Here is a 17,006-nt window from a genome sequence, read left to right as displayed (position 1 = left end):
AGCAGTGTTATAAGTATTGTACGGTGATAAATCTGGAGGTCTGCGGCAGACACGTACGTTAAAGTCGGTGGACTTCCGGGGTGGAGGAGGAGGAGGAGGAAGAGAGAGAGAGAGACCAGGCGGCAGCATTGACACAACAGAGCATATCATGGAACAGAAGGCACACGACTCAAATACCAGACTGTCATCAACCAAAGTGCGCGAGAGAGAGCGAGAGAGAGAGAGCGAGAGAGAGAGAGAGAGAGAGAGAGAGAGAGAGAGAAAGAGAGAGCAAAGTGGACATGCGAGAGAGCGGACAGGCAGAATGGGGACAGCAAGAGGGGAAGGAGTCGAGAGAGAGAGAGAGTGAGGAAGAACTGAAGAGAGGAAAGCAGAGAGAGGGAGAGAGGAAGAAGAACACACCAGGAGCACTTTGCCTCCCGGGCGTTTAAAGATTTGAAGAAAAGCAGCGACAGTAAAAGCTTCACAGTGACAAACAAAAGAGAGAATATTTTGGTGTTATGCAAAACCAACGCTGTAAATATATCCACCCAGCGCGGGGACGAGTGTGAGCCCTGGTTTGTTTATCAAAGCTTTTTTGGGGTGAGAGAACAAACTAACATACATTCATCCTAATGAGACCTCGAGCTGAATGTATGCTTGCTCCGACACACAATGCATTAGATCAGGCCCTCAGCAGACTGGAGGCGTCAACAGATGAGGGGAGGGGGGATACGTTATAAAAAACACAAACAATAGTATGGAGGGGGGTGAAACGCTTGGATAACGATGCAGTCGAGGCAGTAGGGGCTTCATTTGTTATGGAGAGGAGAAGATAATGAGGGTGTGATGCAAATGAAACTTTATTACCACTCTGGAGAAATAAGACGCCTCGTGGCACAAACAGGCACATTTGGAAGGTAAAGGCAATAAATACAAGTGCCGACCAAGCGGAACCCACCCCGTTACCTTCAGGATATATTTGAGCAGTTAGACAGCGCCAACTTACAGTTTGCATAGAACCAAAAAAAATAAGAAATCACTGTCATGCACTGGTACTGAGTGAAAACCAGCAGGAAGTGAAGAGGTGAAACATGAAGGTGGAGGAACAGAAGCGTCTCACTTACATGCTTTGCCAGGTCGGGACTTTTGGAGTCGATGTCATACCTGCAATCACACAACAACAAGGTAACAACAACTGAAACTCTGAACACACCATTTTTCCATGTTTTTCCCAGCTGTCAATCACACAACAGGAATGGCTCCACCCCTTGAAAATGGAATCCCAGACAGGAATAAGGAGGTTTAATTAAGGAAGTCGCCCTATAGTTTTATGAATGTAATTTCCGTAGGGCGCCAGGGGGATCACACCGCCGAGACGATTAACTGACAGAGAGAAAGAAAGTTTGAGAGCATCTGTCAGTCAACGTTAATGTGGAGTAATTAAAGCTGGTCTGCACTCGCTCCCATCTCTGTGATAAGGAGACGGGTATGTTAATGAGTCAAGGAGACACTCCCCCTCCTCCCGCTCAGGAGTCCTATCAGCCTCGCCACACCGGCAGAATTCATTAGGTGTCGAAGAATCCTCAGAGACCTCCGCCGGGATCCTCGAAGGAGACGGCGAGGATTCTGGGAATTCTTTATCTCATTATACCGGCTGAGAAAAGAGCGAGCAGGAAATGATCTGCATTCTCTCCTTGCAGATCTCAAAATGAAATCCCTCCCTCTCCCCCCTCTCCTTGACCTCCTCCCTGATCCGGCCTTTTCAAACAGGGAGGAGGTGCGTCTCCACCTGACAGAGAGGAGGACAGGAGGTCTTCCCGGGGCTTTGTTGGACTCGGTTGAAGACGTTTGCTCGGCTTAGCCGGGCGATTGAGAGTGAAAATTTTGTATGAAATATTTATCACCTTAAAACCAATCTCCCCTTTAACGCATCACTATTGAGACACTGCGCCGAATGAATAATTCCTGGGGATGGAGCCGAGTCGGTGACAAGGGATGGGAGGAGAGGGAGGAGAGTGAGTCGGGGGGGGAGAAAATGAGAGTGAGAGAGGAGGGGAGGGGGAGGGATAGAGAATAAGGGCTGGGGGGTGTTGAGCTTTTGCTGGTAACTGGAAGCTGGAAATGGGAATTGGAAGACGGGGCGAGAAGAGGGCGACACATTCATAAATTGGCACAAGCACAAACATAAACACACACACACACAAATATGAACCACACATTCCCAAAGGAGCGGGATCAAATGGAATAACTCACACATCGAAGCGTAGATTCTGTTTCTCCTCGAAGAAGTAGTCCAGGATGTACTTGCGGACAAAGTCAGGATTGAGTGTGTTGTCTATCACCTCTGTCCTCCCAAACTACAACAGAGACCAGGAAACAAAGACAAGAGAGAGAGAAAGCAGAGACACAAACGGACAGACGTGAGTGGCAAGAGGACGTCAGGGAAACACTCAGGAGGAGCGACACTCTGTTCCTCCATCTCCTCGCCCCCTGATGATCTGATTCATTTGGATGAGGAAGTCAATAATTTACATTGAATGAACCGGAGGAGGAAAAGCTCTTTATTGTGACCAATTAAGCTCCTTTAATTGATTCCACATTCACACCCTCGCGCCTCGCTAGGCTTCTTTTAAAGCAAAGAGGGGTGGAGGAGGGGGAGGAGCGGCTTCCACGTTTTGTCTGCACCCGGGGGAACTGTCACAACAGAGGGGAGGCGGGAACTCTCTCCCGTTTCATGGCGCTCAGAGGAAAATGGGAAACCGCCTGCGAAGAACTGAGGGGGAAAAAAGGAAGCTGTCACTGTTACAGAATAAGACGTTCTGACGAGGGGACGTGCTGATAAACAAATCAACACACGCACACACACGCACAAAGTGTTGCAGTGACAACCCCGCTGCACGCACACACACACATACACACACACTAATTGTATCCAGGATGAATAATTCAAAGTGGGAGAAGTGATGTTGAGCTGCATAAATAAATGATTCCTTGCAGAAAGTGTAACCATGAAGTGACAGTGAATTAATAATAGTGTGTGTTAGCGCTTAATGAGGAGATGAAACAGCAGGATTGCAGCCAGGCACCCATGTGACTGCACCCAGAGGGGCCGTGACTCAGAAAGTACAGGGGACAAGTGTGGCAGAACTTCCCTTTACTGCTTCTTCATTCTCTTCTCCATGAGGTAACTCCTTCTGTTTCTACTTTATTACTCGCACTCCAACAGCTTTGGTAGTACCTTTGCAAACTGCAGTTCAGAATGTCGGTGGCTCCATTTCTGGCATTTGAAAGCATCTTTGAGTGAAGAACATAGAAAGATCTGGATTCTGCATCTCCCTCTTATTTATCTCAGTGAGGATCTCTGCTTTGTGTGTGACATAACTATGGGTTTCTTACAGTGTAACCAGGCATCGCACATCTACGGCATCTGTGACTGAGCCTATAAAAGATTCATGCAGCGCTGCTTCCTCTCTCTTCTCGCTCTTCCTCTTCCTCCTGTCAGAAAGTTAGCTCTGTTTCAGAACAGTCTGTGGAGGCCACTTGTCAGTCAGCCAGATAGTGAGATGTCGGGGAGGTTAAGAGCAATCACTGGACCAAATTATTTATTCTCCAAAGCTTTTCCCCCATGATTCGGGTTTGGCTTCGCACACGCACACCCCCACACACACACAGAGATACGCACACACAGATACACAGACACAAATGTGAGCCTGAAGAGTTTCTGCTCATTGGTGAGAAATGTTTGGGAGCAGGAAATGGTTTGGATTGCTAAACATATAAGAACAACAGAGTGTAGATGTAGGCAGGTATCACAGTCAGGATGTAAACAGGACATGTGGACTGAGACGTGTTGAGAGAGCTCCATACTGGACAAGCTTCTCCAGCTCTCCAGAGTCCTGATGTGGACCTGATGCTCCTGTAGGACCTGGTGGCCCCCTAGTGATTTCCAGATCAATCAATAGATCGGATTTGCGAGGGTTTGATTCGTCTCTTAGAAACGTTCTCTGTGTGGTAGTATAAACTTGTCCTAAAGTTCATTTCCCTGAGACGAATCTTCAGGCGGCCCTTCAATTATGGAAGTTCTGCTCCTTCAAACTTCACTGCCCAGCAAAGATCCCTGCAGCTCTTGTATCTAAATAATTTGGTGGTTGCGTTTAACCTCCCAGACAGTGCAGCCAATCCCAGAGCAGAGGAGCGAGACGGCAGATTCACTTTGTTCTCAGATCAAACTTAAAGACAGGAAGAAGAGTCATGACCGGAGGAGAAGAGCGGCCAGCCCGGGAAACAACAGTCCATATATTATTCCCACCTTGGCCACAATTTAGTGTCGACCACCCCGGACAAAAACCTCCTGCTCAAGGGATATCTGGGCCAATAAAACCCAAACCAGGATAAATAGTGAGCCGGGACGTCAGAGAATTCATCTTGGTATTTAGATTAATGCCTCAAAAATGTGACTGCGAGCGTACAGGCCCAGACTTGGCTCGGACTTGGCAGTTATATGAGGTTATACCGTGTCAGCGCCTCGGCCCGGGCGAAGGAGGCGGAGAGAGTAATAACCTGTCATGGCCGAGGAGTAATAACAGGACGCGTGGTTGTGCGTTAAAGGAGTTTCGAGTAATAATGTAACTGAATGATGTGCGCTCGTATAAATCAGACCCAAAAAACATGCTGACGGGATTGAGTCGGGAGGAGGGGGAGAGGGGAAGAGGGTCCTCAAATGAAGGTGATGAAGGCTTCCAAGTGCAATCAAAACCCAATTTAGCCACAAGCATTGGGTCCTCTGGTTTTCCTTTCTTTTTGATGGAGGAATGTAAATGAGCGGTGGGAGCCCTCGGTGATTGGACCGCAGATGTTTCGGTGGAACGTCGAGAGGCGGAAGGACAAAACAGCGACGTGAGAGAGAGAGGGAGATGGAGACAAATACCATCTGCACCGAGCACACACACACACACACACACACCCACGCACACCTGTATCTCTTTTACGAGGGGCGAGATTTCAACGCTGTAGTTGAAGGGGGGGAAAGATGAGCGACATGGAGTTGCTGATGGCGCCGACGTTCTCATCTAAATGAAGCAGAGCTCACTGCCCTTGACGGAGACGTGAGGGAAAATTACGATCGGTTGCCACCCTTGAATATTCACTGGGAATGATTAACACGATGGATTATAAAATTCGAAACCAATTAAATGCTCTGAAAATCTATCATGCAAGCCAAGTCAATCAATCATCGTAATTGTCACAGCTGGGAAATTAGTCCTGGACATTTTAACTACAACAACAGAGACGCTTGTGAACCTGAAAGCAACGGAAACGGAGTCAAAGCAGCCACAGAATGAGAGCATGTGACTGTATAGTGAGCACAGAACACATGTCAACACCTGCCAGCGCATGTTTACTGTAGAATGTGTGTGTTATGTGTGTGTTACAAGTTACGGTGTAGTCTTCTCTCCTGCAGGCACTCGCTCCGATTCCCTACATCTGTCTCCCTGGCGATGAGGCACATTCGTCAGCCCGTGAGGCGCGTGTATCGCAGTGACTCCTCGCCGAGCAAAAAGGCAGAGCCGAGCTGAAACACACTCACGCCTCAAATATAGCACCGGTGTGAACAGAAGCAGATTTCAGTGAGATAACCAGAGAAATGTTGTAGTTCTGTGTGGATGCTGATGTAGTTTTTGGTCTTTGCATTTTAGGGTTTTTAGCTTTTCGGGCAACGCGGCCATATCTCCACAAGAGCATCCGTGGCCTTACTTCCCTCCATCCCTCCTTCCTCCCTTCCTTTCTTCCTCCTTCCGCGTTATCTGACCCTGCCTGCAGTGTGATTAGAGCTCAAGTGTGCGACAGCCGGAGGGATTCCGACATCGCTGCAAATCTGTATCGACGCATGTATCTGTCAACTTAATCAGCCCATCAGTCACAGCCGACAACACTGCTGACCGGTGTGTGTGTGTGTGTGTGTGTGTGTGTGGGCGGGGGTGTGTGGGGGGAGAGGAGGTCAATCAATGGCAAATGATTGGCACTCGCAGCATTTACCTTTAGGGGGAGGGGAGGGGGGGTGAGTGAGTGCAAAGTGGCTAAAGGAGCCGTGTTGACAGAGGGACGCCAGCGGTCTCTTACCTCTCGCCATTGTTTGGACTCCACGCCCTGGGTGTAGAGGACAACCACTGAGAGAGGGGGGAGAGAGAGGGAGAAAGAGGGGGGCAGAGAGAGGGGGAGGGGAGAGAGAGAGAGAGAGAGAGAGAGAGAGAGGGAGGCTGTAACTAAACAAATCTCAATCAATCTCGGTGCTTCATCATATCGTGTTTGTTTGGTTCTTTCTTCCTTGACATTTACCATTAATTACTCTGCCACACCCTCACAGCACCGTGAAGTGCCGAGCTTGATGACACTGCGTCAGGTATCATTTCCACACACACACACACACACACAAGATGAACAAAACCTCCCATCCAAATTGAAGCTGTGCATCACAACACAATTTCCTAACAGTGAGATTCTCCTGCAGTTCCCGTTTGATCTCTGCGACTTCAAACGACACGGAGGCGACGGTCACGCTTCCCCAGCTGCGTTATTTCTTCAGCAGCTTATGTACACGAAGGGGCTTGAACCTTCGTCCTTAATATGTTAAATGCCTCCAGCTTTCTCTCACCCCGGGGAGTATCAAAGAAAATGCCTTCATAGCGCTTCGCCCTGCGTCTCACCAAAAGACCACCATTTGTATTCAGAGGCTGGCTTTTCTACGCCGCATGCATTAAGGTGCATTCTGCAGCTCTCACTGAGGAAAGGCTGTCACATTACTGTGCAAATGATATGCGGTTATTGAAGGAACACTTTGAAAGAGCCGAGTAAACTGAATCACATTTAAGCTCAGCCAAAGTAAAAGTTAAGAGTTGCGGAGAGAAGGAGAGCAGGTAAAGCACCTTTCATTCCGGGGGCGGAATTTCCCACAGGAAATGGCGCGCTGCATTGCGGCGCTCCTGCTAATTCAGTACAGTTTGGGTTTCATTTGCATGCTGAAGTGAATAAATTGGCACTTACGAGGGTCAGATTTGGAGAAAGTGTCTCGGTCCAAGAGGTTCCTGTGAAGAAAGGAGACAGAAATCACACCTGCATGAGTCCAGAGTGAGAGTGAGAGAGAAATAAGGAGTATCTGTCACATTCAAAAGGTCTCACACACACGCACAGTGTTTTACAGGAGAAGGACAAAAACACATTAAACATTCATGAACCTCAAACGGAACATGTGACACAAACTCCTCTGTGAGTCGACGCATCACTAAGCTAACAGGAGAACGTTCCACAATCATCATCCAATACCAAGACACGCTTACACATTTACATCTCCTGACTTCTACCCCTCTAATGAGACGGCGTACGAGCAGGTGCGACGGGATAATGGCCTGGTAATTTACAGCCAAGCTTATAACTCCACATAAACCCCTCTTGTCCTTGAGTTTTCATTTCACAGCGAGCGGCACAATAAGCACATTAAAGCCCGGTGAAAAGGACGAGGTGGACGCAGAGCGGCTGCTAAAGAACGGCCTGCGCTGTGAAATATGTTCCCAATTAGCCCCAGACAAATAACGTCACAATCAAGGGGAGTTAATGAACCTGAATGTAGCACGAACGAGTCACATTGAGACGGTTTAAGGACCTTAGAAGTGAACTTTCCCTGCTCAATAACACACCTGATCAGCTTAGCCAATCAACACAATACACTTTAGTAATGAGCTTCTTAGGAAGGAATCAAGCGGATTCGCTACAAATCTAAGATCCAAATTTGTTGGAATGTTTGCAATGTTAATGTAGCGGCCTCAGCTCTTTCACATGAAGCAGCAAAGGAGGAGGAATCATCTATATGTGCAGCTTGACTGCAATGCACAATGGAATATAAGATAATGTTTTGTTTCGTCTTGCCTCAGGGTTGCTGGAGGAAGGAGAAGAGGAGGAGGAGGAGGAGGAGGAGGAGGGGGCGGGTGAAAGAGCAGTTCTCACTAAAGAAGGAGTAACACCACTCGATAGATGGAACAAGGTGCTCGGTATGCATCCACATGTGCAAAGATGGATTGAAAGCGTGCTCGGCATCCACAGCGACGCCACACACACACACACAAACACACACACGCACATACTCACACTGCCCGCCTTTGTCGCTCCCTCAATTCTAACCCAAGGTCAGAGAGAGAGAGTGGTCACATTTCATAATATCAATAAATGATTTCCGGAGGCGGACGCGCATTACAGAATTTCACTTTTCTGCATTTTCTGCACGCTTAACTTCTCAGATACAACGCCGGAGCGATCCAGTTCTCTGATATTGATCATCGCCTGGCAATGGTCCACTCACACACAAACACACACACACTTATCAGTTCATTGGCCAATTCAACATAAGAGCCAAAGGGCCACGTTCCAGGCGGTAATGAGACAAATATCGTTTTCCATTTTAACTGGACGTTAATTTGTGTCATTCGTTCTTTTACCATCTTCATCTTCATCTTCATTCTGTTTCTTGGTGTCTTGGTGAGCTGCAGTCATCATTTCTTCCTCACATCTTCGCCCGTTTTCGCTCCATTTTACAGCATCTAATAAATCCAACATGAACTTTGAAACCAACCCTCCGCAGAATCAATCACACCAATCAACTTATTGGGCGAAGAATTGTGCAGATGGCGTCAACGATCTCATTAGCATAGCAGCCAGATCCCCAAACCTATGAATTTGTCAGCTTTCCCTTTACGCTCGCTGTCAATAAATAACTTCCACCGTGCATAAAACAATCCTCATCCATTTCCCCCCGCAGGGAATCAGATGGATTTCAATGAATATAGATGAGATTGAAGCGTTGCAACACGACATCATTCATGTTCGTATAATCCCGCTTTCCTGAATGCGAAGCCCTTTGTCACACAGGATAATGGATTCAGCTTCATTTGGCCGCTCGTCTGCATTAGCCGCAGGCCGACCCGACTACAACTGCAGCGTTGTCAGTGTAATTATCACAGGAGATAACAGGAGCCAGCCATGACTGAGTGCCTCTTGGTGTCCACCTGTTAGCGCTCGGCTCTCATTATGCTCAGACAATTAGCTTGTCCATCACCACACCCCCACACACACACACACACACACACACAGCAGAACGACCTCATGTGTTCCCCCAAACCGCAGAGAGCATTGAGGCACTTTATGACTTCATGTCTAGGACTTGTGACCTGCAGATCGCTGCCAAAACAACAACAACAAAACTAAAAAAAACGATAAGGACACAGATTAATGCTACATACTGTCCAGTTGCCATGGTCACCCAAAACAGATAATCTTGCGGATTATCTTTCTGTGTTTCAGGAAGTAAAGCTGCATTAATTCCCTCTCATGATCATTCTCAGTGGGATAAAATGAGATCATTACCCTGAAAGCTTGAGGAGTGTGTGTGTGTGTGTGTGTGGGTGGGTGTGTGTGTGTGTGCGCAGTAGATGAAGTTCACTAAAAGTAGGACAAAAGTAATTACTGAGCTACATGTCCATGCCGAACTTAATTCAGTCACACACACACAGACACACAGACACACAGACACACGCACACACACACACACACACACACACACACACACACACACACACACACACACACACACAGGCTCATTTGGCTCCTTTTCCTCTTGATCCCACCACCTGCATTAAAAGTGCAGAAATCTTCATCTCTTCACTTCTTCACTTCACTTAAGCATGTCATATTTCATCACATGTGTGTGACGAAGAGGCTCTGGACTGAAGAACAAACAGAAGTGAGCTGAACTTAATCCCCGTCCCGTTCACGGGCGGATTTAATCACGGCGAGCACAGAGGTGTTTGTGCACCCGTCGATGAATAAGCAAACTAATTCTGTGATTTAATTTTCTATTTCTCAGTTACGTGCACTTTAATTAAGAAGTAACGCAACAGGGGAAGCTGTAAGCGGCGGATTAGCGGCGCCCCCCCAGTCACACCGCCTCTGCTCTGCGGTCACATCTCCAGGCAAATGTGTCACACAAAAAATCTTCAGTTTGCATGAAATTTTGATACATTTTTCTACCAAAGGGGCAAAGTGTGATTCAGAATGAGTTTGACCTTGCAAACTCCCCTCAGGAGTTGTGACTGTGGCTGCTGGACTCTAATTTAGCAGCGTATAATGAGAGCGCGGGCTCCTTCTCAGTCAGACACCTGGAGATATTAGAACAGGTTCTGAGATGTGCGAATTAATGCATGAACCTTTGACTCCGTGTCGATTCACTGCCCTCCTCCTCCTCAAGTTGACGAAAGCATAATTGGCACCATGTAGAAGCAGCTTCAACTTCAGCAGAAAAGTGGGTTTTTAAAATAGGCTACGATCAGGAGGAGGCCGGGCCGGACCTGCTGCCTCCTCATTGGTTCATGAGAGGACAGGACGACGCAGGCTCGACTATGCAAAGGTCTCTCACCGCCGGGAGACGAAAGTCTGCATCGCTCCGTTATAATGGTGAATTCAAGTCTAACTCCTCCCTGCCGCCCCCCTGCCTCCTTTGGTCCTAGCAGAGAGGCATGCAGGGAAACTTCCCTCTTCCTAAGCTGCTCCACCGTTACAAAAACAACCCAAAAGAAAGCCGCCCACTTACTTTTTGAGCGAAATAAAACAATTTTCCTCGAGGGTGCTTTTCATTTCAGAGTTGTAAAGTACATGCGTGCGTTCCAGGGGATCTTTTTAAGGAGGACATCCGGCGACAAAGATAAAAAGCGTCGGCACTCTTGTATGAATCTCTCAGAGGCACGGCCATATTGTTCACCAGGCCATTAATAACAAAGATCTGTGCCTGTGTGCCGGGGACACAGATAATGTTAATGTTGCTTTTATCTGGACTCTCTCTCTCTCTCTTTCTCTCTCTCTCTCTCTCTCTCTCTCTCTCTCTCTCCTCTATTACATTCATCATGCTATCTGTCCCTGTTATTACTGACAGACCCATCTGCTGACCTTCACTCGTGTGGCACCAGGTGTCGTCTTCTTCTCCATCTGTTTCATTATTCACTTTCTCTTCAACCTGGGGTCTCTCCGGGTCGACGGTGCCTGCAGCAAAGTCCCTCCCCCTCCCCCCACCTCATCCTCATCCCCCTCTCCAACGGCATCTTGGTGTATGAACCCGCTCCACTGTTACTCAGATAAATGACAAGGCACGCACTCACTACGTCGGTTCGGGTCTGGGTGTGTGTGTGTGTGTGTGTGACAGGGGGAATAATATCACTGCTTATTGTGTGAAGTGACAGCTCAGGGTTTGTGCAGGAGGTTGTTTTTTTGGCGAGGAGCTCAGGTGGAGGAGGACACCGCTACAATATGGCTGTTCTGACCCTAGGAGAGGAATTTACGCTACGCCTGATGTGAATTCACGCCAATTTCACTCCATCTCTCTGTTCCATTTGAAGAAACCCAAACTCCTCCACAAACACACACACACCTCGGCCCTCACCTCGTCTGACAATGGAACACCAAGAATCGACTCAAGCACAGCGAGGTTCAATTCCAAATTTGTGACTTTTTAGCCTTAAAATGACACGTTCACATTCTTCAATCTTCAATCTAGACGGAGGTAAAACACTGCATGGAGTTGTTCTGAAGTGGAATGGAGCGAGCAGGGGGGGGGGGGGCGTGAAGCAACAGGTGGTAACACACAGACTGATGGGTGCTGGGCTTGATGTGAGAATCAATGGGTGAAAGCAGGTGGCCAAGGTGCCGAAGGTGCTGAAATGAGCAACAACAGACAAACACTATGAATGTGATTAGTCAGAGCTATGACACACACACACACACACACACACACACACACACACACACACACACACACACACACACACACACACACATCACCACTGCATCTGGAAAGCTATTCTCCTCCACTCGTGATTGGCTGTGAGCACTGTCAAGACTCAAGTTCAACCAATGAGCTTTGAGATGAGCTGCGCAATGAGATTTATGTTTTTCTGCCCCCTAGTGGCCAGAAGCAGATGAGTGAATCCAAACTACTTCCTCTGAGGAATTAGGTGAGAGACGGCGTTAGGTTCACTGGTCTGGCCGCCACACAATGCGACTTTAATGGTAACCATGGTAACGCCATTGTCGCTCTGTCCTGAGGATTGTGGGCAGCACTCAAAAAGCAGAAATTCAGGAATGAGACTTTGACCATAAATAAATCAGCTCACATTCTTTGAAGCTGTTGGTACATCAGCCTTTAGTTATTCATATTGATGAATACAAATATGTTGAATATGAACATTTCAGCACTTCAGTTTCAAAATGTAAGCAAGTAAACATCTTTAACTTTAACAGAAATTCACATTGAATGCATCACCGGAACGTTCAGTGCATAACAGAACAATTCCTCTTTCTGTTCCGTCTGACATGTGTATGTGACGGCGTCGGGTCGAAACGTGTCGCTGAGGGTGAAACGTGTCGCTGAGGGGCCTCCACTCTACGCAGCAGAAACCTTCACCCAGCTCAAACTCAACCTGTCAAACTGATTGTGTACAAATGTGCCAGCGGCTCTGCGCCCGTCACCGTCATCACGCTGTAACGTGAAGTCAAACCCCCCTCCCCCCACCTCCAACTGTGCCGCACCCTTACTCCTGACCCTGCAGCTTCCTCTGCAAACAGCCACAAAGGCCTGATGCCCCCGAGCCAAAGCCCAGGGCTCCGGTTGTTATCGTTACAACTCACTCTCGTCTTTCCAATCTGTGCTTTCAGATCACCGCTGGCACGACTCTGTGACCGTGTTTCCATGGAAGCCCCGCTCACCCCGCCATCACACATCCCAAATGAGAATGTATTAATAACATTGACACCACCACAAGCCAAGTGTCTGGGCTCCAAACTCATTTTCACTGTGTCAGGGGTTCATGCATAATTATCTGCTTCATCGACCTGCCTGGCTCACCTGCTGCAATCTGAACCTTCTCAAAGCTGGATAGAGAAAAAAAAAAATCTTGAACATCTTCCTCTGTTGGCATCATTGTGTCTCTCAGCTTCAATCTCCCCAAAAAACAGATGCGGCACATCGCTGGCAGACACGGATACGGGAAGATAAAAAGCTGGGAGCCGGCCTGAGGTCGGTCTTAACCCAGAAAGAGAATGAACAGAGTCACACTTTACCTCTACAAATCTCTTATACTCAGAGATCTTTATTAATATTTGATGCTCTCAAGCATATTGCAACACAACAGCGTGAAAACCAGGTTCAGCGCTTCATTGAATGGGTAAACATCAGCGGCTATTTAAGAGAACAACAGCAGCAGCGAACAATAGGTTTGCCGCACCGATATCCAATCCCAATTCATCTGCTCAAGGAATGTTTCTCTTTACGGACAATGCAGAACCTAATGGTCCTGATGCTTTAGGGTAAGCCCTCCTCAATCTGCCGCCATGATGGCCACAGGAAGGACCCACACACACACATCCACACCACACACACGCTCAGATTGACCCGGTGGAATAGCAATCGCCGCAAAACACCAGCGCTTACTCCTGCGAGAGCGTTTTGTCACAGGGACGCCGGGCGGTTACGTGACCTCCGACCCGGCTCCGGTCTGCCATGTTTCACCGGGTAATGAATCGCCCCGAGGGAAGCAGTGCTGCCTGGTTTGAGTTAAGATCCCACAGCTGCGGAATGCATTGATTGGACGCAGCGCTACTCCAAACAATCTATCACGGGAAATGAATAGTTACAGAGAGTAACAGAGCTGGAGGAGGATGGGTGGCAGAAGTAAAGGAAGAAGAAGAAGAAGCAGCGGCGTCTCCTCTCGCTGATGAAACGCTCACTTGGGGCTGATAAAGGTTGAAGTTGGAGGCGTCAGGGTGGCTTTGTTGACCCAGTTAGTTGACATTTTAAGCTGCACTGTGGGTTTGAAAGTACAGATGAATCTTTGGAATATGCTTGTTGAATTGAAGCGCTCCCACCTTCTGCTCCCTGGGGGCCTCTCATGATTGAATCTAACAAATGCACAGATTCAACAAAACTCTCGGAAATAAGAATTTATTTTCCCTTCGCTGAGGGTCGAGAACCCTCGCCAAGTCCATTAACAAGGTCCACCTGCTCCCTCTCTGCTGCTCAGAGGCACTCAGGTACAGTTGTGTTGTTGCAACTGCCAACAGAAATGCAACTTTTTTAATATTTCAAGAAGACATTTTCATGATTTCTTTGACAAATATATATTTTCATGCGGAGGAGATGAGGCGAGTCTCATGATGCTGTGTTGTTAATACGTTTCTGCTTCATTAAGTCGCTCAGAGGAACGAAGTGCTGGTGTTTCCGTTGTGTCTCATTCTGTTGGTGGATTTGGGGAAAAGAAATGATGATCCATGTGTCAAACCTCCAGAGATTTGAGATTTTTGTCTATGTCTACTTTCCTCCAACGGGGTTCAGAGGAAATTGAGAAGGGTGCTTATTTAGATCCCCAGAGCTTTAGTCCCAGTATCCCTGAAGTCATTCCACACAGGAATTCTGAGCGAGTATGGGAAGCTGAGATACAGAAACGGCAACATTCGACGATCCGGCGGGATTCGCATTTACCGGTTTGTTCATAATTAAAAGCGAGATATGACAAAACCGGTGGAGACAACTGATAAAAGATTCAAGAGAGGTGCTTGAAATATTAACTAAAACACACTCATTACTGCCATGTAATAGGTGAGATCAAGCCTGCGTGCCTGCATGTGCCTGGAAGAGTGTTCATGAGGCAGAGTGAAGGAAGGAAGGAGGAGGAAGAAGGGACCTGCACTCCAGTCTGAAGAGGCTTCAGATGCTGCGGGGCCTCGCCTCAGCCGCTGACCTGCCAGCAAAAGCAATCAGCGCCAAACAGGGGGGAAACAATGTAGCATCACAGCGCCGTGGAGCTGTTTTGATAAGGAGTCGTCTGTTTCAGTCAGTCGGTCGGGTCGCTCCAGTTTGGCTCACTGGGATATTGGCAGCTGCGTGGTTTTGAGAAAGCCTGTAGGAGCGCTGCAATCTCAGAGCGTTCAGCCTCGCTAAAATCAATTACACTGAGTTGCGACTGTGCAGCCCCTCCTCCCGCTGCCACCCCCCTCCCCTCCATCCCCCTCCCTCACCTCGCATCCAATATAACAGCCATTATTACTGTTTGATCAACCAAAATAGACAGAGAATTCTATGGATGTGCGTCTTTCAAGGTGTCCAGAGCTCAAAGGAAACCTGAAGTGTTTGCATCCAAAGCAGCATGTGCCGCTGTGCCCATCATGGATTAAACACACACACACACATACGTACACATCACAGAAGCGACACACATGCTCACAATCATTCATATCTCAGTTTGGCCCTCTATAGAATTCCAAGCTGCCGAAAACACAGCAGGATTCATTTCTAATAGTTTACTGATGTTCATCCAAACTCAAAAACAAAAGTAAAATCTCTGTTTGCAGATGTGACTCACATCCTGCAGATCTCCTTGAAGGTTTATTGGAGGTTTTTTTTTTTTGAATGTGACTAATCGACGAAGATCTAGAAGGATGGCAACATGAAGACGTTGTTTCTTTGTTTGTTTCTTGCATTGTCATTTTTAAAGCAGCTGTCAGACATGGCGAGACATTCAACCAACACAGACTTCATCAATTTCCCCCCCAAGGTAACTGACTGAGTGGTGAGTATGGCGAGAGGAATGCAGATGTGGGAGGGAGGGGCACTAGCAGCAGGCGGAGGTTTGATCCATTCACCTCGCCCCTGCTTTCGGCTTCACAAAAGTTCATTCCTGCAAGCTGGTGTGCGTCACAGGTGACAGCTTTAACACACGGGAGTCCCTATCTTTGCATGATGTGAATAACACTGATGGAGCCAGCGGTACAGTGGTAGATATCCAATATGACTAAATGATGCACAAATGACCTGGAAACTGACATTTACAACAATAAATAAGCATGGTTCCATTTGATGTGGACTTGTGCAAAGCTGCTGTGATGCAGAAGCTTGTGACACCGCCTGCAAAGAGCGCTGCCACACCCTAACATCTCCAACACCCTAACAGATCTGTGTGGAAGCGTTACATTAGGGGGTTTGGCTGATAGTTAGAGGGTTATGCATGCAGACAGTTGGAGCATCAGTACAAAGTGGTGCCTTTGCGTTTCTGATATGGTGGTCGTTTTGCTACCAAAGCAGCTATATGCAGCTATAGATGACACACACACACACACACATACACACGCGCCTCAGGGGAAGAATCTCACAGCAGCCAAACTCTCCACGGTCGATTTCGAGAGAGAGTGAGAGAAGGAGAGAGAGAGAGATGTGAAACACTCATTTTTAATGCAAGCCAAAGCGCAAATCTGCACAGAAAAACAAACATTTTCAGACGAAAACCATAAAAGTTTAAATGTTGGAAGATTTGCAGCATTCACTCACACACACATTCATCCCTAATAATAATAAATAGGTTAAAAAAGTCGCAATAAATGATGATTTTTTTTTTTTTTAAATGAGTGCGTGACTCTCACAGCGGTTATGTTTCTATAACCCCTCTCCATGTTTTAAAGTTTTGATTTAATATTCTTTATCTTATCCATCTTATTCCAAATCGTATTAAATCGTTTTTGCGCGGCGCTTCAGTCAAACATCCCTCAGCTCTCCACGCAGCCAAACGCACCCAGAGCTCAGGGAGCGGAGCGGAGCGGAGAGGAGCGACTCACCTGCAAGACACCGTGATCTCCACCTTGGTGGCCGGGATGCTCCCGCTGATGGGGTCGAAGTCCACCGTCCCCGTGGCCTCCACCTTGTCCATAACGTCTCCATCCATGCGGGCGGGAGAGCCAGGTCAGCCCCCCTCCCTTCAGACCTGGAGAGCCGCCGGCGGAGAGCGGCGGCGGCGGCGCAGCGGGCGAGCGGGAGCGGATAGAGTCCAGACGACGCGCCTAAGTGCTCTCCGTTGAACGGGAACCAGCATGGAAAGTTTAACGGGAAGCGGCGGCGATACGGGAAGAATCGATCGGGACTATAGAAGTGGGATCACATGGACGCA

The 17,006-nt window shown here is 47.8% G+C and overlaps 1 protein-coding gene across 3 annotated transcripts in view; it reads right to left on the bottom strand.

The window, feature by feature from the left end:
- The window catches only part of cpne5a (copine Va), a 52,999-nt gene extending 36,215 nt beyond the window's left edge, over positions 1-16,784 (bottom strand). Inside the window, exons 1-6 of one of the 3 annotated variants that reach the window (XM_076159300.1) lie at positions 16,678-16,784; positions 7,024-7,064; positions 6,103-6,149; positions 2,236-2,339; positions 1,107-1,146; positions 58-72 (exon numbers count right to left, since the gene is read on the bottom strand). In XM_076159300.1, coding sequence (XP_076015415.1) covers positions 58-72; positions 1,107-1,146; positions 2,236-2,339; positions 6,103-6,149; positions 7,024-7,064; positions 16,678-16,784 — 354 coding nt within the window. Of the gene's footprint in view, positions 1-57; positions 73-1,073; positions 1,147-2,235; positions 2,340-6,102; positions 6,150-7,023; positions 7,065-16,677 lie in introns of all 3 variants that reach the window. The other 2 variants (XM_076159298.1, XM_076159299.1) reach the window with 2 other exon arrangements.
- Between the last annotated feature and the right edge of the window lie 222 nt (positions 16,785-17,006).

This window comes from Genypterus blacodes, unplaced genomic scaffold (assembly GCF_046128005.1).
Source record: "Genypterus blacodes isolate CSIRO-AG114 ecotype Tasmania unplaced genomic scaffold, CSIRO-AGI_Gbla_v1 ptg000094l_1, whole genome shotgun sequence".
NCBI classification, from domain to species: Eukaryota; Metazoa; Chordata; class Actinopteri; order Ophidiiformes; family Ophidiidae; genus Genypterus; species Genypterus blacodes.
This window is presented reverse-complemented; position numbering and strand designations above follow the sequence as displayed.